The sequence below is a fragment of the Rhinolophus sinicus genome, chromosome 7, assembly GCF_057876585.1.
Source record: "Rhinolophus sinicus isolate RSI-liver-muscle chromosome 7, RSI-T2T, whole genome shotgun sequence".
Lineage (NCBI taxonomy): Eukaryota > Metazoa > Chordata > Mammalia > Chiroptera > Rhinolophidae > Rhinolophus > Rhinolophus sinicus.
Window position 1 is genome coordinate 42,037,676 of NC_142507.1, and position 22,458 is coordinate 42,060,133.

Sequence of the window (22,458 nt, forward strand, 5' to 3'; positions counted from 1 at the left end):
TGCCATAGTCCATCCATTTGGTCATTGAATAATCCATTTCACCCTTCTTCCCAAATAATATACACACTCACTCTTTGCCCAAGGGAGGTAACCTAAAATCTCACCCAGTCACTTCATCAAGTTCAAAGCACAGGATCTCCAGGTAACTGCGCAGGCTTCCCCATCTGTTCTGAATACAACCCCACAGCATCTTGTGACCAGATGATTCTTAACCAGGGATGACTTACATTAGGCAAAGTCTGGGAACAGTTTTGATCGTCACAACTGGGAAGGAGTGGGATGCTACTGGCATCTAGTAGGTAGAGGGCAAGGGTACTGCTAAACATTGTACAGTACACAGGTCAGCTCCCACAACAAAGCGTGGTCCGGTCCAACATGTCAATAGTCCCAAAGGTGAAAAGCTCACTGTGACCTATAAACTCATAAGATATCTTCCTCAATCATACCCAATGCATAATGATGAAGCGAAAGTATTGCAGTAAATACTGGCAGGTGGAAAATGGAGAAAGGGAGACACTGGCCTACCACAAAGATGAAATTCTGCATGGAGGCGTTGTGATATCCCTGAACTGGCAGTGGGGAAGTTCCTAGGCTATACGTCGTTTCTACTTTCTGCAAGGAACCCTGTTGTCCATTGTCCTCTGTGGTTACTGGCTCCACCCTGTGGAGTTTTTCCTCTACGCCCACATGTGAAGTGGATGCTGGGAAGCATGATTTCCTTGTAGACAGTAAAGCTTTTCATACAGGTTCATGATTTCTTTAGCATTTCAGTACCTCAAAAACTGAAAGACTTCTGATTATTTGCATCCAACCAGTTCCATATGCCAGTAACACTAAGTTCTTTCCTAGAGATAAATATAGGTTCTATTTTATTTCTTTGCTTTTTCACCATATACTTCTCTTCTCGATTTAAAAGGCCTTCAGACTTAAATGTGAAGGCTACACCCTAAATATAATCTCTGCTGCGTGGCTGAGTTTTAATGGGCCCTAATTGCTCAAAAGCTTTTTCAGTCTTATTTCCTATTCTTTGAAGTATAGAGCAGTCGGTTTTTCCAATCCCTTGAGGCTCCAGACTTCTGTGCTCTCTATATTCCTTTTCATTTATGTTTGCAAACCTGCCTATTATTGCATGCGCTCATCTCATGTTTTCTAATGTCTATCTAAATGCAGCCAGTAAACATAAAACATAATCCACTAACACTCCATTTTCCAACCTCTTCTAGAGCTATGGGCCTTATAGGCAGCTTTTTTGCCTTCTGATTCTCGCAGGCAACTCTTTTACCAAATGTCTTGCCATGGGTTTCCATTTGCTAGCTCCTAATAATAGTTTCCTTATTGTCTACTGCCTGTCTGACTAGTTTTAGATTTTTACGATAGCTCCCTACTTTGGTAACAATTTCTGTGATAAGGTAATGCTCGCTATTGTGGCAAACATACCTCAAAAGGTCTCAGTAAAATTTTGTTTCTTGCTCACGGAAGAGCTCAGTGTAAGCGTTCCTGGTTAGGGATGGAGGATTAAGGGAGTAACTGTTTGTCACACAGTCACCTGGAGACCCAGGCTTATAGAAACTCTATCATCTTCACCATGGAACTTCAAACATTTCCCTTGACCTCAAATTCCAACCAGCAGATGCGAAAAGAGAGGGAAGTGACTATTAACTAGAGTTTTTATGGTAAACATTTCACTATATATATATATATAAAATCATTAAGTTGTACATCTTGGACTAATACAATGTTATATGTCAATTGTATCTCAATAAAACTGGGGTGGGGAGCGTTTACTGCTGGTAGTAGCAGTTCTCCAGGTGCTGATTCAGCGATCTGGTCTGCTTCAATCTGTGGCTATTACATCTCAACCCACTGTTTCCTACACAGCAATTGTGGCAAGGAAGACAAAGTCCAGAGAACTGCTCAGAGGCTTCTCACCGTCTCATCCTGAAAATGACACATTACTTTTCACATGTTATTGGCTAGAGCTAGTCACATGGCCCCACCTAACTGCAAGGTGATCCAGAAATATAAACCCCATATACCCAGAAAGCAAAGGAAGACCAGATATTAGTGAACACTAGTAACGTTTGCAACAAATGATATGACCTTGAACTCAATAGTCTGTTGACTTGCACTCCTTCAGTCCTTCCAAAGGGTTCAGAAGCGCTGATTTGCGTGACTGATATCCCTTTGTTTTTTGAAATCTCTAGAGTGGTTTCAGGTTCCTGCAGTGAACTTTGCCTAAATCAGGTGTGTGCTGGTTGCTTTCTGTCTCCTTACCTCCATCCAATCTCCACCCTTCTGTGCCCTGCGGTGTCCCAGGAGGCTATCCTCTATGAACTGCATCTTCCAGATTCCTTTTCCCTCAGGTTTGGGTCACGGGATTTACCAGCAGGAAATCAGAATGCAGGCGATGAGAGGTCAGGATATCTCTCCTCCTTTCAACTCCGCACCAGACTGTGGGTCCCTTATCCTGCCCTCAGTTCTGTAAAGAGTCCTTTCATTAAACTTTTCTCACTTAAACACTTTGAATATAATGTCTTTTTCTTGTTTGGACTTTGACTCATACAAGGTATTTAATAATCAAATCATGAGGCTAAAAAAGAGTACTAGACTCTCTCCCTCCTTCCACTTTTACTGAAGCTGAAGAGCTTTATAAAATGGAAATCTGAATGTATCATTCCTCTGTTTTAAAACTTCATGGCTCCTCATTCTATCCCTGTCTCCACACCCCACTCTAAGTTGCAACAAGACGGAACTACTTTCAGTTCCTCCTGCGACACAGGCTCTCTTCCTCTGAGACTCAGCACGTGCAGTGCCCTCTTCCTGGAAACCACTCCCTACCCCCATTCTCATCATTCAAACATCAGCTCAAATGTTGCTTACCCCAGAAAGTCCTCCATAAACCTACTTTTCCTGGTAGTTAGATGTTGTTATACACTCCCACAGCAACCTGTAGTCACCATCATATATAGATAGAACTCAGTGTTACATTGAAACTTTATGGCAACTGCCTGCTTAGTTGGCTCCAATAGACTCCAACAGTCCACCAATAGCCTGTAAGGTACAGAACAGGGACTGCGTCTCAGATCTCTAGGACCTGTTAAGGTGCTTGGCACGTAATAGGCTCTCAATGAATCTTGGGGATAGTTCCTGAACGTTATTTTAAAAGCTTGAACCCTTCTTCTCTACCTACAGTCCTTTCTCTTTTCATTCCCTGACAAAAATCAGAAAAATAATTTTTAGTTACGCACTCCTCATTACTTCCTTCCGTTCACTTCCCAGAACATTTTAATCTTACTTTGCCACCACCTTGTGTGGAGATTTCTCTTATCAAGATTATCCATGACCTCCTAGATCTTCAATTTAACAGCTTCTTTTCCATTGTAGGGGAGGAAAATTAATTTTCCTTTTACCCTTCTAAATTCTTCTGGCTGGTCTAATCAAATTAACATGAGAGATTAACAGGAAAAAATAACCACATTTATGACATACGAGCATATGGGGGTTTCATAAAAATTTGGGACCGTGAGGACATATCCACAGTTGAGGTATGTATGCTGCTAAGGGTTAAGAGAGGGAGGCAGGGCTTTGGGACTTCAAAGGGAAAGCAGGCAATTCACAGGTAGATGAGAAGGAGCACACCTTTGGTAAATAAATTCTTGCCGGGCCACCCAGAAACAACGGGACACACAGGGGAGTTCAGCAAATAGAGGTTGCTAGGTTCCTCCCTTTCTGTCGCACTTAATTTATTTATGCTAAGGTGATAGCTTCCTTCCTTTAAGCGGGTTTTTCTATCTGAATTCCCTTAGGCAGGGAAGGGGGAGAATCAAAGGTTCTTTCTGAGTCTTTTGATTCTTAAAAATAACCAGCTTAACATAATCAATATCCCAAAGTGCTTATTTTGGGGTGGCAGACTCTGCTTCCCCTCACAGTCCAAATCCTCCAGAATTGCCCTGCAGCATTTTCTGGAAACTTTCTCCTCTGCTCTCCACGGATCATGAAGATCTCTCTCTCTCTCTCTCTCTCTAATTGATCTGTTTGCACATCTATGTTATCCTTCATTTATTTATAAGCCCCTGTGTATCCTGTTCATTTGAATAACTATGAACATTAAATGATTAAAACTCTTTCTTGGCTTCCAGGCCATCTCTCTTTCTTTGCAGCTCAGCTCAAGGTGCCGCGTTCAATCTTAGTTGCAGCGGGCACAGCCCACCATCCCTTGCGGGACTCGAGGGATTAAATTTGGCAACCTTGTGGTTGAGAGCCCACTGGCCCATGTGGGAATCGAACCGGCAGCCTTCGGAGTTAGGAGCACGGAGCTCTAACCACCTGAGCCACTGGGCCGGCCCCACTTCTCACTTTCTTGATCTCCTCTTTCTCTTACTGTTCTCAGTCGCTTTCACAAGCCCCTCTTCCTCCTTCTACCCATTAAATGGTCTTCAAAGTAACTGATTTTTATCTACCTTTGGGGCTTCAGCCATCAGGGAATACTCTCATTCCCAAGTATTTGTCTTAACCTTTCACCTGAGCTAAGGCTGCCCTTCTCTCCCTGAATATCTCCAAGGCAGTTCAAATATTCATTAGTTTTTCCATTCCCAACCTGGCTTCCTCCTGCTTCCTGTTGACGAAAAAACATCCGTCCTAAGATAAAGCTTATGAGTTTATTTGAGCCAAACTGATGACAATTGCCGGGAAGCAGACTCTCAATGGATTGAGCAAATGCTCCAGAAAATGGCAGTTTTGCAACATGTTTTGTGCATTAGAATCAAAGGAGGAGGGTTACAGAAATCCATTGGTGGTAGATTAAGGGGGTGGGAAAAAGCAAACGGGGGGAGGGGGGATCTCTGGGATTGGATAAAAAGTACATTGGAGAGACAGATAGTTCTCTGACATTGGTGGACACAGGATAGTTACGTTAGCATATTACAGCACATAAAGATGGTAATCAGGGGACAACAAAGAAGGGATTCTGGAGTTTCCTGCTCTGGTGTGGGGGGTTGTGCCCTGATGGGTCCGGAGAAAGGCATTTCTCTGACCTTCCAAGGGTATGTTATCTTAGATGCAAAAAAGACAACAGACAGGTTCATTTAAGGTAAAGACTGACCTTTGTCAAGGAAGCTACGGGCCAAGGATGTGACTATGGGCCATGACCTGCTTTTAGTTAGCAATTTTTATGTTCAGACCATCCTATGTGGTTAAGTTTGTAGGGCCTGCCATGCAGGCCTCCCCTGAGCTTGTCAGGTTTAGTATGTGGCCCCTTTTCTTGTCCACATCCCAAAGCTCAGTCAACAGAATCAACATCCATCTAGTTGTCCAAGTTACAAATCTCAGCGTTCCCTTAACTTTTCCCAGTGCCTTTCCTCCTTGTCATGCTGGGCAGCCCCCTATATCCCCTACCAAACATCCAGCCTCAGAGTCCTAACTCTGCCTCTGGGTCTTTACTTCAGTTTCTTCCACTTGGGAGGCTCCTCCCCACTTTGTCCCAAATCCTATTCATTCTTTGATATTCAGAACACTGGTTAACTTCGATTAATTGCTGCTTCTTCCCAGTTCTAGACAAACTGCTTCTTCACATTCTGAATGCTAAGTTTTGTTTTTTAATGACTGATTTATATATGCCTCCCTCACTATGTTACAGGAAAAGAGAGTTCTTGGCTTCACCTAGCAAAGAATTCAAACGTGAGCCAATATAGAGTTTAAAGTAAAAGTAAGTTTATTTAGCATAGAGTAAGAAACCAAAGGCTACCCCATAGAAAGAGTGGCGGTCTCTAATCGCTAGTGGAAGAGAGACCCCCAACATCCACTGGGCTAGGTAGGGATTACATGTTTTCTACTTCCATGGGAAATTCACTGGTGTGCAGAGAAAGGAGGGTAGAAGAAAAATGGTAAATTAACTTCAGTAATATGCAAGAAGAATAGGGGCAGGTTTGTTTTCAACTCTTGTAAAGCACAACCTGTGTTTCCTTTCCGTGGGCTTAACTACAGGGATGGTCCTAACGCAATCTCAAATCTTCTGGAGAGATTGCTCTGTCATTGATTAACGTCGGCCTGAGTTCTCTGTCTTGGAGCTCTTAGGCCAGGCTTGGAATCCAACCTCCTGGTTCCTTCTGCAAAAATAATCCTCATGCCCCTTCCCTGTTATCAACGGCTGTAAAATTCTTGAGGGCAGGCTTTTGTTATTTCTTTTACCATTGGGTCTAGCCAGTGACTGACATTTTAGGCGATTAAAAATATTTTTATACGAATGAATGCGTGAATAAATGAGTGAACTGGGAATGTGAATCTCTTCAATTACACCCGTTAAGAGATGACTGCCAGGGAGGGACTCTTTGAATTAGGACAATAACTCGGTTTGAAAACAGGAGTATTAGGTAACCAAGTAGGCAATACACATTGTACCGACATATACATGCTGTAGACAGCAGGTAATTGCTACGTATCAAGGGAGACTTTATTTTTAGGCTTAGTTCTTGGTATGGAAGGCCAAATTTTAAAAGGGAAGGCATTATTTTAACCCGTTCTGTACTCCATTATACTGGGTGACAGAAATTAAAAGTATAAACAAGAGAAAACACTTGTAGCAGCCTAGGCACTTGGTAGGTCCCCAGCACATTTTAATCCCTTTGGTTTTTCCTACCTCATTTTATACTAGAAGGCTCATGAATTTAGAGAACCTAAAGGAAATTTTAGTTTTAGGATTTCAATTGGATGAAACAACAACGTCGTGAAGATTCTGATTAGCTCTATTCACCCAAGATTCTCAATCCCAAGGGGGAAATCCCCGCTGGAGGGGGGAGGGGAGAAAGGAGACGGAGCAAAAACTGAAAGACCGAGACGAGAGGAAGCGGGAGAAGGAAGCTCCCTTTTTGGTTGAGTTTGTCTTTTTTTAACCCGAGGGCCGTGACGCCGTAACTGCCGTCGCGGGTCGGCTTCCCGGCGGAGCGCCCGCCCGCCCTGAATTTCCTCGCCCGCCTTCCCGCTTCCGCCCGGCGGTGCGCTGCTGGCCGCCGCCGCTGGGGGCGCTTGGGGGACCCGTGGCTGAGGCGGCGGCAGCCGCGGCGGTTCTCGGAGCGTCGCTTCTCCACGCTCTCAGACGGGCGGCAGCGGCGGCGAGCTGCGCACCGAAAGGGCGCCCACCGCCCAGGCGAGCTGCAGCACAACCGCTCCCGCGCCGCGGCCGCCGCCGCGCTCCGGCCCGGGCTGCGGCGAGAGGCGGCGGCCCAGTCCCCGGCCCGCCCGCGGCGCCCCCCGGCCGCGCCCCTGCGCGCAGCTCGCGGCCCTGGCTATGGGGCGAGGCGGGCCCGGAGCTCGGCCGAGCTGAGGCAGCGGCGGTCCGCGCGCCCCCTCGGGCCGCCCCCGCACCCCGCTCGCCGGCGTCTGGCCCTCATGATGATGAAGAAGAAGAAGTTTAAGTTTAAGGTGGACTTCGAGCTCGAGGAGCTCTCCTCGGTGCCCTTCGTCAATGGGGTCCTCTTCTGCAAGATGCGGCTGCTGGACGGCGGCAGCTTCACCGCCGAGTCCCCCAGGTAACGCGCCGCGCCTCCCCGGCCGCTGTGCCCGCGCCTGACCGCAGGGGCTGGTTTGTGGGCAGCGTCTCTTTCCTTGGCCGTTGGCTCCAGGAGGGCGGCCAGCCTCGTGAGCTCCTTTCTCTAGGGACCAGTTTGATATCGGGCAGGAACGTATTGATCTGCACAAAGTGCTCCGCAGATGGTTGCATCTGGACTGGGCTGGGCTCCTGCTCCCCTGATTCCAAATGGTTCCTGCTGTCTGCTCTTCCCTCCTAAATTCTCTAGGAATAGGAGCAGTGGCCAGAAGGGAGAGGATGCTTCTGGTTTCTCCTGAAGACGTTTCCATATTTGTGAAGCGCCAAGTGGAACTTGGGCTGTTGTTAAAACAATAACAAAAATGCCCCAAACTGCTTGAATCCAAGAGAAGCCTGTGCTTAGCCTAACGCCTTCTCCCTTGTTGGTTCCTCAGGGACTCAGGAGCCCAGGGGTAGGCCTGTCGGGCTTGACTTGACTCAAGTGTTCCCTGGCAGATGGGACAACAGTCTGTGATTCATCAGAAAGCTGCGTCTCCAATTCTGGGCTAACCCTCACTGAACTACCCATCTTGAAGTGGCCACTAGTAGCTCTGAGTGTGGGGAACTTAGAACCAGCCCGAAGGAGAACCCAGATCCTTCCCTCATTTTGATGAGCCCCTCGGCACTCTGGGAGAGTCGTTGGCAGGTTGCAGAATGAAGTCAGGAGTAGTAATGATCCTGGAGTCATTTCAGGGCCATTCGCAGGTTGACAGATTTACCCTAAAGTGTTCCTTAAGAAAATAGAAATTTTACAGCATTTTAAAAAACCAACCTTGAAGTTCCTGAGATCAAGGGAAAAGGTTAAAAGCTTCTTTTGCCTAAATTTACTACTAAAATAAAGTCTACTGTTCATAGACTTTATTTTTATCCTAAAAATATTCTGCTTTCCTTCTATCTATCATTCCTATTAATAATGTATCGGAAAAAATGTCAGTGGGTTGTGGAATTGGGGCCAGAAAATTGGGGCAAGATTGAAGCCTGTAGAAACCAGAAATTGTAATGTCCAGTTGGCTGAAGCCAAATATGTAGGAAGCACTGTTGGTTCTCAGAATTAAAATACTGTCAGCAGAGGATGGTTTTTAAAATTAAACTGTGGTTACAAATCTTCTGTGGCTATTCAGCTAATGAATTATACTACAATCCTTTTTTTTCCTTTTTTTTGAGTCCCTATTAATGCCTTGTTTCATTAGTGACTTTTAAACACATTCAGTAGGCACTAATTATTCAGAACAATAGCGTGTACTAGTTGGAAAACATTCAACTACTGAAGAGTACACTACAATCATTTTTAACACAGATAAGAGAACAATGTAACTTAGAATGGTGCGACAAATATTGTACCAGCTGTTAGGGTGTTGAAAAGCCAAAGCCAATTCTTGAGGTGCAAGTGAGCCTTACCCTGAGCCAGTATGGTTTTGCTGCAGGGTCCTACTGCCACTTTTAGCAGTCACACCAGCTCTTCTGGGCCAGTGGTGACACCTGGTGGCCAGGGTACTTCTCTACCATCTCCTTTCTCCCTCAGGTTATTGATTTGGCTTTCTCCTCAGTCAGTTATTCCAGTGTTGCAGACAATCATTTATTCAGCAAATATGTATAGGCTGGGTCCTTTAAATATAGTATCTTATTTATTTCTCACAGCAAACTTTTGAGGTAGGAATTCCCATTTTGTGGATCAATAAACTGAGACTCAGAAAATATAACCAACTTTCCCAAGGTCCCCACATCTGGTAAGTGAAATGCCAAGATTCTGATACCAGGTCTGTCTAATTTCGAACAGATTGATGCCAGATAAAGGGTATAGCTCGATTTGTAATTTGCAAGGGTTGGACGGGAAAAAGCAGAGTATCCTGGGTTAAACTTAGCCTGTTCTGGTCCAACTAAAATTTGACTTTGATCAAAGTCATAGTACTCTGTATAACCAAAAAACATATTTACATATGCATATAAAGAGATATATATAGACATATATATATATATATATATATATATATATATATATATATATCATATAGTTTGGAGGGAAATGATTCATAATAAAGAGCTGGAGGTAGTTGGTATAAACCAAGACCATGGGTTTGGAATGAGGTGGATCTGGTCCTAAATCCTAGCTCACCTGGTAAACCTGGGTGGATTACTTAGCCTCTCAAAGTTTCCATCTATAAAATACAAACCAAGAGCAGACAAGGAACTTGTCTGAGAGGGTTCATTTCTTTTAGATATTTTTCTTAATTCCTCATCCTGACATCTGTGAAAGTTTGTTTTGAAAAAGATACCTCATTTTACAAGGAAAAAAAAAAAGAAAGAAAACCTGAAATACCTAAAGGATGTGAATTATTTAAAAATTTTATAACTTTTAATTCTTGGGTGCCAGTCTAGGCAATGCATCTCTAATTAAATGCTAGATTTTAATATTTAAAAAAATCACTTTATGTGCCTCTTATAAATCAAACATAGTGAACACTGTAACATTTCTCCCATAAAAATACGAAATGAACTACATCGAAAAGATTTAGCATAGCAGGCCCAAGAGTGCTTTTCTTAGAAAGGCCTGCTTACAGTGTTTTTGCTGGCAGCTGAGAATTTGAATAGTCAATAGCTCCCTACACCGATATAAAACTTCAGAGTGGCTCACTGTGCCCCCTGAAAACACACTACAAACAAGGTGACTGATGGTGAATACTTTCTGGGAGTCTGGAATTGACCAGCCCTTAGAAAAACCTTATGCACTGTGTCTCCAACAAGCTTCCTTGATAGACGCCATGTGTTGTCACAATTTGATGCCGGAGAAATTGTGCTCTGGGTGACTCCACTGGGCGAGGACTCTTGGAAGCTTGCACTTGGTTTCTCAGGACTTTGCCCCATGTTCCTTTTCCCTTAGCTGATTCCACTGTGTATCCTTTCACTGGAATAAATCTTAGACATGAGCACGACTATATGCTGAGTCCTATGAGTCCTCCTGATGGATCACTGAACCTGGCGGCGGTCTTGGGGACCCCCCCAATGCATGAACCCATAAAATAAGAATTCATTTTGTTAGAGAAAAGCCTTAGAGGTACATGGCAAATTATAAATATATTTGGCTTTGTACAAAAACTTAGATGCAGCTAATTCATTGTTCACCAAATATTGAGGATTTACCTGGTTTGTAGCTGTCTGTCAGGGGCTATGAGAGGTACAACTAATATAAAGGACCATAAGGGAATTACTTCTTCTTAATTAACTTAGGTCATAGATGTATAATAGCTTGACAGTAAGAGACATTATGATTTGGTGCCTAATCAATGGGTCAGACAATATGCGAGTGTTGTTGAAATTCTGAAGGTGAAGAGTTTAATTACAGCTGTAATGGTCACTGAAAACCTTTTTAGTAGTTTTTCAGGTGCTCATGTGAGCGGCATCCTTACTTTAACCAGGAAGCCAGGGTGGGCGGAGAGCTGGAAAGTCATCAGTAGGAGTTGGTGAGATCAGCCTGATTGTGGAGAGAGTTCACATTGAACAGAAGCAGAAGATAAAGACTTGGGATACCTTCATAAAGGATTCCCCTTCCACTGCTCATAGCATAAGAGTTAATCTACGATGCTCGCAGTAAATTGTAATGTGATTAAAGTGGTATTTAAGCTGGCTGGTGGGCTGATGCCCTTTGGATTCAAGTGGGGTTAGATTAGAAATGGGGAGAGACATTAGGAGTCTATTAAAATAAGCCAGGCAGGAGCTAATACGAACCTGAACTTGGAGGTCTGTCATGTAAGTGACTGATGAAATGATAATGATATGACAAATGCCTTGATGATATATGACAGTAAAGAAGTCAAGAAGAATCTTTGTTTTGTTTTGTTAAGGGGAGTGTAGTATATCATGAGGGAGGATATGAGGCTGTAAGTTGTATGTTAACGTACGACATTTAGGTGACAGGGAGCCTGATAAGCAGTTGAAGACATATAGAGTGTGTATTTCTTAGATTCTAGTCTATTATAAGTCAGCCTGCGCACCGAACATTTCATCTGGAATTTTCTTATACCATTTTGCCCCTTTACAGGTTATTAATGCAAATTAATTTTAGAAGGATTCAGTTTTTCCTGGGAAGGTATGTCCAGTGAAGGGGTTATAAAAAATATAAAGACTAAAAGGTATTTATTTGTAATAAATGTTATTAAAATGGTCAAATTTTACATACCATAGTCAAAAATGCATTGTACATTGTACGATTATAGTAAACTGAAGCTAAATTATTGCCTAATTTTATATTATATGTATGAGTATGAGTATATATATATATATATATACACACACACACACTTTTTTTTTTTTAAGGAGGGCGCAGCTCACAGTGGCCCATGCAGGGATCGAACCAGCAACCTTGGTGGTGTTAGCACCGCGCTCTAACCAACTGAGCTAACCAGCCACCTCACTAAAATATTTTTGAAGACCTTTCAAAGACAGAATGTTACATTATTTAAATCTTTCAGAGCACCTTTCCTTTGTAAAAGCATCTGAATCACGTTTGAGGTTCATTAAGACTGTCAAAATAAGTTTAGTTTCTGATTTGCTTTAACAAAAGGAATAAGAATGTTTTCCTGTATTTTTTAGGATTCCTAAATTTGCCTTGTGTTGTTCATCTTTTTCGATTCCTATAGCTAAATACTAAGTTTCACATGGGCCTGTGGAAGAAAACCATGTGAATTCAGGGAGTGTCCGGAAAGTAATGAACACATCTGTGTACTGGATCTTTTACTTTGTAAACAAGCCAAAGGGATTTCTTGTCTTTGGCCAGAGAATGCCTTAATGTTCTCAAGATTTCAGTTCACTGCACATTGTGTACTTCCTTTTAGTAACCTTTTTCCTTATTTAAAAGTAATATAGATTCATATGGGAAACTTATAGAAAAGCAAAAAGAACAAAAATTACGTAGAAATGAACCAACTAGAGATAATCACTGTTATTTTTTGTTGTCTATAACCTAGGAGTCTTTATTAATCCATGTACACACACACACACACACACACCCCTACTGTTTTTAATCCAAAGTGGGATCACACTGTAATTGAATGTGTTTTCCCTTGACGTATCTTCCCATATCATTAAATATTCCATTACAAAATTGTTTTTAATAGATGCATACCATTCCATTTTATGGATTTCCATAGGTTATTGAATCAAGCCTCTTTTGTAATAGTCTTTCTTCTTTGCTTTCTTTTTTATTGATACTTTTATAAACACACTACAACAAGCATCTTTATAGCCAAATTTTAGGCACATTCATTATTATTTATTAAGGACTAACGCTTAGAAATGGAATTGAGACAAAGGGCTTGCAGATTTTTAAGGCTTTTGAAATATAGTATCAACATGCTCTGCAGTACATTAAATAGACTTTTTAAGATGGAAAAAAATCACTAATAAGAGGTAAATATAAAGAATAACCACTATTAGAAAATGCCGTTTGTCCATATAGCACAGAATTCTTTATACCCTGACCAGAAATGGTGTCATCTGTTCACATTATTATAATCGGTGTAATAATGGTAGCTAACGTTTATTGAGCACTCCACCATGTGCCAGGAACTTTTCTAAGCCTTTACATCCTCAAATGAACCCTAGGAGGAAGGTACTATTACTACGTTATTACTGTTACTGCTACTGTTATTGTTCTCATTTTTTACGTGAGGAAACAAGCACAAAGAGGTGCTGAAGGTTGCACAGCTGGTCAGCGCCAGAGCGACGAGCCGATCCAGGCCCAGCGTACACTATTAATCACTAAACTCTGCTGCCTCTCCAATTTTGTTATATGTGCTCTCATTTTTTTTTTTTTTTAAAGATTTTATTGGGGAAGGGGAACAGGACTTTATTGGGGAACAGTGTGTACTTCCAGGACTTTTTTTCCAAGTCAAGTTGTTGTCCTTTTAGTCTTAGTTGTGGAGGGTGCTGTTCAGCTTCAAGTTGTTGTCCTTTCAGTCCTAGTTGTGGAGGGTGCAGCTCAGCTCCAGGTCCAGTTTCTACTTGCAGAGGGCACAGCCCACCATCCCTTGCGGGAGTCGAACTGGCAGCCTTGTGGTTGAGAGGACACGCTCTAACCAACTGAGCCATCAAGGAGGCAGCTCAGCTCAAGGTGCTGTGTTCAATCTTAGTTGCAGGGGGCACTGCCCACCATCCCTTGCGGGACTCGAGGAATTGAACTGGCAACCTTGTGGTTGAGAGCCCACTGGCCCATGTGGGAATCGAACCGGCAGCCTTCGGAGTTAGGAGCACGGAGCTCTAACCGCCTGAGCCACCAGTCCAGCCCTATGTTCTCATTTTTATGTTTTAACAAGATAGTAGATAAAAAAGTAGCATGAGTTTTTCTGAATGTCAGTCTCAGAAAACTGGTTCCAGCATGTGACACTAAACAGGTCATGAGACCTGGCCCCTTTGGATTTGCCCCAAGGTTATTGTGTGTGAAAAAGAAGAAACATAGTAGTCATGCATGTACTTCTTCTTCAAGATATGACTTTCCAGCAGTAGGTCCTCAAAATTCAGTCTCATTAATGGGCAGTTGTACCTTGTAAAAATATTATTAATGCCATTTTGCACCAGTAAGTTAGTATTCACTATGACATCACTAAGCCTGCACAGCAGGCGGTTTATAAATATTTGTTGAAAGAATGCAGATATTTGGAGACAGGGTCTGTTGTAGCTTTGCTAAGGGTGACAAATGCATAGAAATCCCCCAATTAAATATATAGGGAAGTCAGAGGGGGAATGTATTCTGTTCTATGACAAAGCTTACAGAGAATTTATATTCAGTTTGAGGTGTCAGCCTTTGTGGGGTATTATCAGATAGAGATCCAGGGAAATATGTTAATCTTGAATTATGTCAATAACAGGGTCTGGGGTCAGTCTCGAGAGATGATGGTCTTCAAACAGTAAAAAATGAACTTATGTATATTTTGTAGTTCTAATTTTATTTAATTCTTACAAAATTCCTTTGATAGAGGTGTTACTTCCTATTGGGTATCAGGTGCTGTAAGACATATATTACAAAAAAAATAATAATAATAACAAGTGGCTTAAACAGGACAGAAGGTATTACTCTCTTGTGTAAAGCCCAAGCTGATGTAATGGCTATGCGCTGGCAAGTAGTCGGAAGCCCTGACTTTTTATCTTGTTACTCTGTCGTGCCAAGGGTATTGTTCTCATCCACAGGGACTAAGTTGGCTCACCCTGCATCCGAATTCCAGCCCCTGGGAAGGAGGAAAGGGAGGTCCCATTTGCTCACAGCCCATTGACCAGAATTTAAGCATAGGCCCCATCAAGCCCCAAGGAAGATTGAGAAAAGTAGTGTTTCCTGGGGGAATGTAGTCCATGTGCCCAGTAAAAGAATCAATTACAATAAAGAGAAGGGGAGGACAAATACCACGGAACAGTTAATTAGCCTTTGCCACGTCTCTTTTAAAAATGAAAAGGTTGATCCTCAGAAAAGCGACATAATTTGTTCAAGGTCACACATCAATAAATGAAAGCTATTTTAAAGACTGTCCCATAAGGAGGGAATAGACTCATGCTGGGGGCATCAGAGGATAGAACTAGGACCAGAAGGCATGTTTCTATCGTGTATAACATACCGTGTTTCCCCGAAAAGAAGACCTAGCCGGACCCTCAGCTAAGTCTTTTGGAGCAAAAATTAATATAAGACCTGGTATTATATTATATTATATTATATTATATTATATTATATTATATTATGTTATACCCGGTCTTATATAAGATTCGGTCTTATATTAACATAAGACCAGGTTTTGTATTAATTTTTGCTCCAAAAGACTCATTAGAGCTGATGGTCCAGCTAGGTCTTATTTGCAAGGAAACACGGTCGCTATAACACTTAGTATAACTTATATAACAGTATTCAGTATAACATTTAGAAGCGTACAGTGGTATATATGCTACCTCAATACCTTGTCCATTTGTCGAGAATGTTATTCTTCATTTGAAAGATGGGTGACCTAGGTGATTCTTAGGGCCTTTTCTAATTCCAGGACTCTATGATTAAGCTTTCAATTTTATTTTCTAATACTGCTCTTCCTGAACCTCCTGTTTTAGCCAAGATTGGTCAGCTTATAGTAGCCAAAAGTGTGTGCATCTCCATCTCTTGATCCTCTGTCCTTTTCCCTCCTCTTCACCATTCCTTCAGGTGATTCAAATTCCAACCATTCTTCAAGATCCAGATCAACTGTTTCATCACCTGTATGCCTGCACCTGTTCCAACCTACAATCCGCCCACTTCTTCCCGCCAACACTCGCTACACGTACTTGTCCTTAAGAGATGTTGGTTATTTGTTGAATGGATGAACTCTTTCCGCACTGTCCCACTATGATTTCACCTCTCACTCAATTCCTGTAGTTCTTGTTCCTGCCAGTCATTTCAAGTCACCTTTCTGAAAAATTTCCATGCATTGTAAAATTTAGTAAAAATAAATATAAGAAAAGGTAGGAAGAAGTATTTAACTTCTTTTGGTGCAGAGGTGGTCAGGGGAAGTGTGGGGACAGAGCCCCAGAAAGCAGTTTCCAGGCTCTCGGCCTCACGTGGAGGAGTGCTGGCTCGGGTAGTAGATGGCCGTCAGCTGTGGCTGATTGGCCGTCAGCTGTAGCCAGTTAGCCAGTTAGCCGCTAATATAACTGCTGCGGCTACGGAGGAGAGAGGAGAGAAGAAAGAGGAAGAAAATGGGGGCTAGCAAGAAGATGGCGGCTGGGCTGGCAAGCGTGGATGGCGGTTTGCGGACAGTGTGGATCCAGCCTCCAGTGAGAGTATAGTGCCGCCAGAGAGAATATAGTGGTATGACTCCCCTACCTATGGCTCCGTGGGTGTTCCTTTTTGGCCTCACCATATCCTGCGTTCTTGTATGGGGAGCGGGAGCAGAGACCCCGCAGGCCGCCCTGCACGACAAATGGAGCAGCGAGCAGGGTCTCCCTGCACGACAGGAAGTGTCATGGAAGAGAATTCTTTAGCAAGGTTTTGACAGAAGTCTAGCTGGAGAAGGAAATAGAGTGGAGAAGAAACGGTACACACAGTGGTAAGGAACAGTGTGTGTGGAGGACGGAGGATGGGAGGGGGGCATTATGAGTGTTCAACTTGCCCTTCAGTACATTAACTTGACTTTTTTTTTACTGCAGAATATTGGGGAACAGTGTATTTTTCCAGGACCCATCAGCCGTTGTCCTTCAATCTAGTTGTGGAGGGCGCAGCTCACTGGCCCATGTGGGAATCGAACCCGCAACCTTGTTGTTCAGAGCTCACGCTCTAACCAACTGAACCATCCGGCTGCCCTAACTTGACTTTTTAAGATGAAAAAAAATCACTAATAAGTAGCAAATATAAAGAATAGCCAGTATGAGAAAATGCTGTTGCCACATGAAGAGGGGGAGAGAAGGATCATTACAAGGAGACTGGACTTGCTTTGATGCTGTAGGGCCTCGGGAGGCAGACGCAGGGCAGTGGCTGGCGCAGTTGGTTGGTTGGCTTAGGGCTGACATTTAAGAGAATTCTCATCTGGTGACCTTAGCTTTCTCAGCAGCACCCAAGGAGGGTGGAGTAAGGGGCGCGAGGATACTGGAAAAGATCAGAAAAGCTTCTGTGAAGCTCAGACAATTAAGTTCGCGAACTCCCCCTAGAAAAAGTGCTGCACACCTCATTGCTGAATATCAATAAGGTCACATTTGAAGTGCTCCCCTTGGGAAGCTATGCACTGACTCCAGCGCCTAGTCCACCCTTCAAAGCAATTTGGGAACTCTTTTTCTGGAATGGCCATCAGAGCTGTCATCGTATTACCCTTGATGTCCTGAATGTCATCAATATGTCTTCCTTTCAATATTTTTTTTTCTTGTGGTAAAGAAAGAAGTCATTGGGGGCCAGGTCAGGTGAGTAGGGAGAGTGTTCCAATACAGTTATTTGTTTACTGGCTGAAAACTCCCTCACAGACAGTGCATTGTGAGCTGGTGCATTGTCGTGATGCAAGAGCCATGAATTGTTGGCGAAAAGTTCAGGTCGTTTTCGTCTTTTTCACGTGGCCTTTTCAGCACTTCCAAATAGTAAACTTGGCTAACTGTTGGTCCAATTGGTACAAATTCATAATGAATAATCCCTCTGATATCAAAAAAGGTTGGCAACAGCGTTGCAACAAGTTCGCGAACTTAATTGTCAGACCTTGTGTATAAGGAATGGGAGGACGTGAGGATACTGACAAAAGATCAGAAAAGCTTCTATATAAGGAATGGAAGAGGAAGGTAACGAAAGACAAGTCCGAAAGGCCCCACTGAAATTTAAAATGTAAATTGTAGTGATGGCAGTGTGCGTGTTTGTGCATTTTTCTCCAGCCATGCTCATAGGTTTGACATAGGAGAAAATGGGTGGTAGGATTGATTCAGGTTTAGAAGTTTGTAGGTATGTGGAAAGGCCAATCAGACAGGGGAATTAAGTATTGGTGAGAAAGGAATTTAAGAACTCAGTCATGGGGTCCGTACATCATAAAGAGAAACCGTGGCCAGGAAGATAAATCAGGAAAGTATAGAATGGAATGGTTGGAAGATGAAGGCCTCAGTGATTGTGAAGGAAGGCAGGTATGGAAGGAATGAGCCTGTGACACATTCGGTGGGGTATGGAGGCTTGGGATCCCCTCAGAGCAGTCCAGAGAGGTGGTGAAGTCCAGAGTGTGGGTGTTAACTGATGTGGTGTGAACATAGCTTGGGACAGAGTCTAGGGTGTTAGGTTATTTGCATGGTTTAAAATAGCCCGTGTGATTGCAGATGCTGGGGTGAAAAGAGAGGGAGCCAGAGAGAGAAAAACAGGTACTTCAGTGTGACATTAGATAGGAGAAGCGTGTGACATAGCCAGATATTGTGAGCCTTCAGCTTGTAAATAGAAGAGTTATAGCCCATAAGTGGCATTGGGAAGTTAAGAAAATGCTAGCTAGTAGCACGGCCTCCTGTGGGAGATGCAGGTGGAGAATAAACATCATCTACCCTACACGGCTTCTATATCAGTAGTGTCCTCATGAAATAGCCCGGTTTCGGTTAGGAATGAGCAGGGTTAAGTGAAGAGGTGACAAATGTAAGAGTGTGTTTAACCGTGAAGCAGGGTTCAGGTGATGGTACGGTGGAATGAGTTGAGAGAGAGCAGCAACAGAAGAATGAATCAGAACGAGGAAGAAGAGAACAGTAGGAGAGAGCAGACTAGGGATTTAGGGAGAATAGGTGACCAGGACTTGCATTTTTGTCTTTTTCTGTAGATTACAGAGATGAGAGGTGTACATAGAACTGACTGACCTTAAGATTTCCAGTGTGGATATAAAATGATTTAGTGTCATACCTAAGGCCTAGGTCATACAAGACAGTTTCTCCAGCTGCGACTTGTGGAAGTGCAGGAATGAGGTCATGTTACGCCTTACCTTTCACCTCCTAAGAGGCCTTGCCAGCCTGTCTCTGTCTTCGTCTCTGTCTCACAAACCCCCTGCTTACAAACTAATCTTCTTCCTCACTACCCTTTTCACTCTCAGAAGACAAAATATTATCCTTCCTGTTCAGTGCCAACCCATTTCCCTCTATCCTGGATCCCTTCTCCATCTAATTTTCCTCTCCTCTCTGTACAATCCTGATCCAAATTTCATAAAAAATAAGCTACATTTTGTCTCTTAGGCATCCCACCTCTGCCCTCACCCCCATACTCTGACTTCTTTCTCACTGTCCTTGCTGACACCATCAGCCATTTCTAACTGGCGTATCTAGTCAGTATTTTCTCATTTGTGCTCGATTTGAAATTCTGTGATAATTACCTGTTCCCTGAAACTTGACTATCTTGGCTGCCATGCACCTTATTCTCCACTTCATTTCTCTGATTCCTTCCATGAATTCTCTGAGGGCACTTCTGTCCACCCTCTTTCTCTTTTTAATGGACTTTATTTTTCGAGCAGTATTAGGTTTGTAATAAAGTGGAGTGGAAGTGCAGAGTTCCCACATAGCCCCTGCCCTCACAGTCTCCCCAGTGTCAGTATCCCACACCAGAGCCATATGTTTGTTACAACTGATGAACCTGCATTGACACGTTATCACCCACAGTCCGTGGTTTGCATCCGGGTTCACTCTTGGTGCTGTATATCCTACGGGCTTCAACAAATGTACAATGACGTGTGCCTGCCATTTTAGTATCATACAAAATAATTTCAGGGCTCTGAAAATCTTCTGTATGCCACCTATTTATCCCTCCCTCCCCCCAACCCCAGGCAGCCACTGATCTTTTCACTGGCTGCATAGAATTGCCTTTTCCAGAATGTCACACAACTGGAATCATACAGTATGTAGCCTTATTCAGATTGGCTTCTTTCACTTAGTGATAACGCATTTAAGATTCCTCCATGTCTTCACGGCTTGATAGCTCATTTCTTGTTAGCGCTAAATAGCATTCAGTTGTCTGAATGTACCACCGTTTATCCATTCACCTACCGTTCACTGTATGATTCCACTTACGTGAGGTAACTAGAGTAGTCAAAGTCACAGGGACAGAAAAGAGAATGGTGTCTGCCAGGGGCTGGGGGAGGGAGGAATGGGGAGTTGTTTAATGGGTACAGTTTCAGTTTCACAGAAAAAAATTCTTGAGATTTGGTGCACCACAATATAAATGTACTTAAGACTACCGAACTGTACATTTAAAAATGGTTAATGTAGTAAATTTTATGTTATGTGTACTTCACCACAATTTGTGGTGAATGAATGAATAAATATCTCAGCCCCCCCAAATTTTTATGAGGCCAAGCCAATTATTTACATGTTAGTATTTTCAAGTAAAGTGGATTAGTATTAAAAAGAAAGTTTTCTCCTTTCTAAACTTTGTAATTTAAGGATATTTTGCCATGAATTTTCTGCAGTAGCGTTGAGGTGTCCGTAACTAATAGGATTTAATGAAATATAGACATGTAGGCTTATATTTAACATTTCTATTTAACAGGTTTAGAAAAACTCCCTTTTTTTCCTTTCTCGTGTTTCTGCTCAGCTAAGCCATTGTGTTTGCTTTGTTGTATAAGTCTTGAGATAATCTTATTTGTTGCTCATCAACAAATATCAGCATTTATTGATAATATTTCAAGTTTATCTTCTATTAAGTATATTACCTTGCAGATAAGTTTGTCCTGTGAAAATACTATCTATGATGTTTACTTTCATCTTTTGCATGAGCCCTCAAGAGGAATGATACATTCTTCTTAATAATCATTACTGTAAACATAGGTATAAAATGTAATTTTTAGCATCAAGGAACCTGCGGTTTAGTGGGTGATACTGATACATATATTGTTAAATACAATAGAGGACAGAGTGAGTGACAAAGGCTACAGTTTATGTACAAAGAAAATTGTATGGCAGTTCAAAGGAAGAAGGGAACTATTAATTCTGACTGAGAAAGTAGGGAAGACTCCTTAGAAGAGCTGGCATGTGAGATAAACTTTGAAAGATTAGTAGGATTTAACCAGTAGGAGGGCAATTGTATGGTAGAATTTCTGACATTTTGACGCTAATAACATTTTGACTTGTGTTTATTGTTAAAAAGAACTTATTTTAAAGAGTGGTACATCATTACTGAATCTTCATCAAGAAGGCATTTTCTAGTGTAACCCCTTTGAAAAACAGACTCATAATTCCTCAGATATTAAACAGAATTACCGCATGATGTGGCAGTTCCACTAATATACCCAAGATAAATATGTCAACACAAAAACTCGTACGTGAATTTTCATAGCAGCATTATTCATAGTATCCAAAAAATCGAAACAAACTCAATGTCTGTCAACTGATGCACGGATAAATAAAATGTGGGAATCTGTGCAATAGAATATTATTCAGCAATAAAAAGAAATGAAGTCCTGCTATATGCTACAACATAGGTGAAACTTGAAAACATCATGCTAAGTCAAAGAAGCCAGTCACAAAAGACCCCATGTAGGATTCAGTTTATGTGAAATGTTCAAAATAAGCAAAATCTGTAGAGACAGAAAGTAGATTAGTGGACTACTAATGGGTATGAGGTTTTGAAGGTGGTCAAAGTACTCTAAAATTGTGGGGGTGGTTTCACACTGTAAATATACTGAAAACCGTTGAATTGTACATTTTAAATGGGTGAATTGTGTAATATGTGAATTATATCTCAATAAAGCTGTTTTATTATGAAAAGTGTTTACTGACAAAACTCCATTAAGCCAATCTAATTAATTCCTTGGACAATTTTCTATACAGAACAGTTCATTCTTTCATTTAACAAGTATCTTTTGAATGTCTGCTATAATGCCAGAACTATTCTAGGCAATTGAACCATTTCTGTTATTTTTCACTTTTTTATTTTATGAAATTATTTTCCTTCATGTTTATTCTCTTCTCTGTATATTTTACAATGAACATGAGTTATAAAACAAGTGTATAGATCATACTGTGTTTCCCCAAAAATAAGACCTACCTGGACCATCAGCTCTAATGAGTCTTTTGGAGCAAAAATTAATATAAGACCCGGTCTTATTTTAGTACAATATAAGACTGGATCTTTATAATATAATATAAGACCGGGTCTTATATTAATTTTTGCTCCAAAAGACGCATTAGAGCTGATGGTCCGGCTAGGTCTTATTTTCTGGGAAACACGGTAAGTGAAATCATACTGTTTTTGTCTTTCTCTGTCTGACTTTTTTCACTTAGTGAAATGCCTTCACGGTCTATCCATGTTGTCACAAATAGCAAGATTTCCTTCTTTATGGCTGAATAATACTACATTTTGTGTGTGTGTGTGTGTGTGTGTGTGTGTGCGCACGTGCGTGCGTGTTTTCTTTTTTCAATATCCATTCATCCATGGATAAAACACTTAGGTTGTTTCC

At 42.0% G+C, this 22,458-nt stretch overlaps 1 protein-coding gene and 1 non-coding gene across 2 annotated transcripts in view; one reads left to right on the forward strand and one right to left on the reverse strand.

Annotated features, from left to right (window-relative positions):
- The first annotated feature begins 7,022 nt into the window (after window positions 1-7,022).
- EEIG2 (EEIG family member 2) overlaps window positions 7,023-22,458 on the forward strand; it is a 68,403-nt gene continuing 52,967 nt past the window's right edge. Inside the window, exon 1 of the mRNA XM_019746515.3 lies at window positions 7,023-7,523. Within this exon, the coding sequence (XP_019602074.1) occupies window positions 7,384-7,523 (140 nt within the window). The 5' untranslated portion in view covers window positions 7,023-7,383. The remainder of the gene's footprint in view (window positions 7,524-22,458) is intronic.
- TRNAV-AAC (transfer RNA valine (anticodon AAC)) lies at window positions 11,908-11,981 on the reverse strand. Its single transcript has one exon. It is a non-coding gene; the product is annotated as a tRNA-Val (tRNA).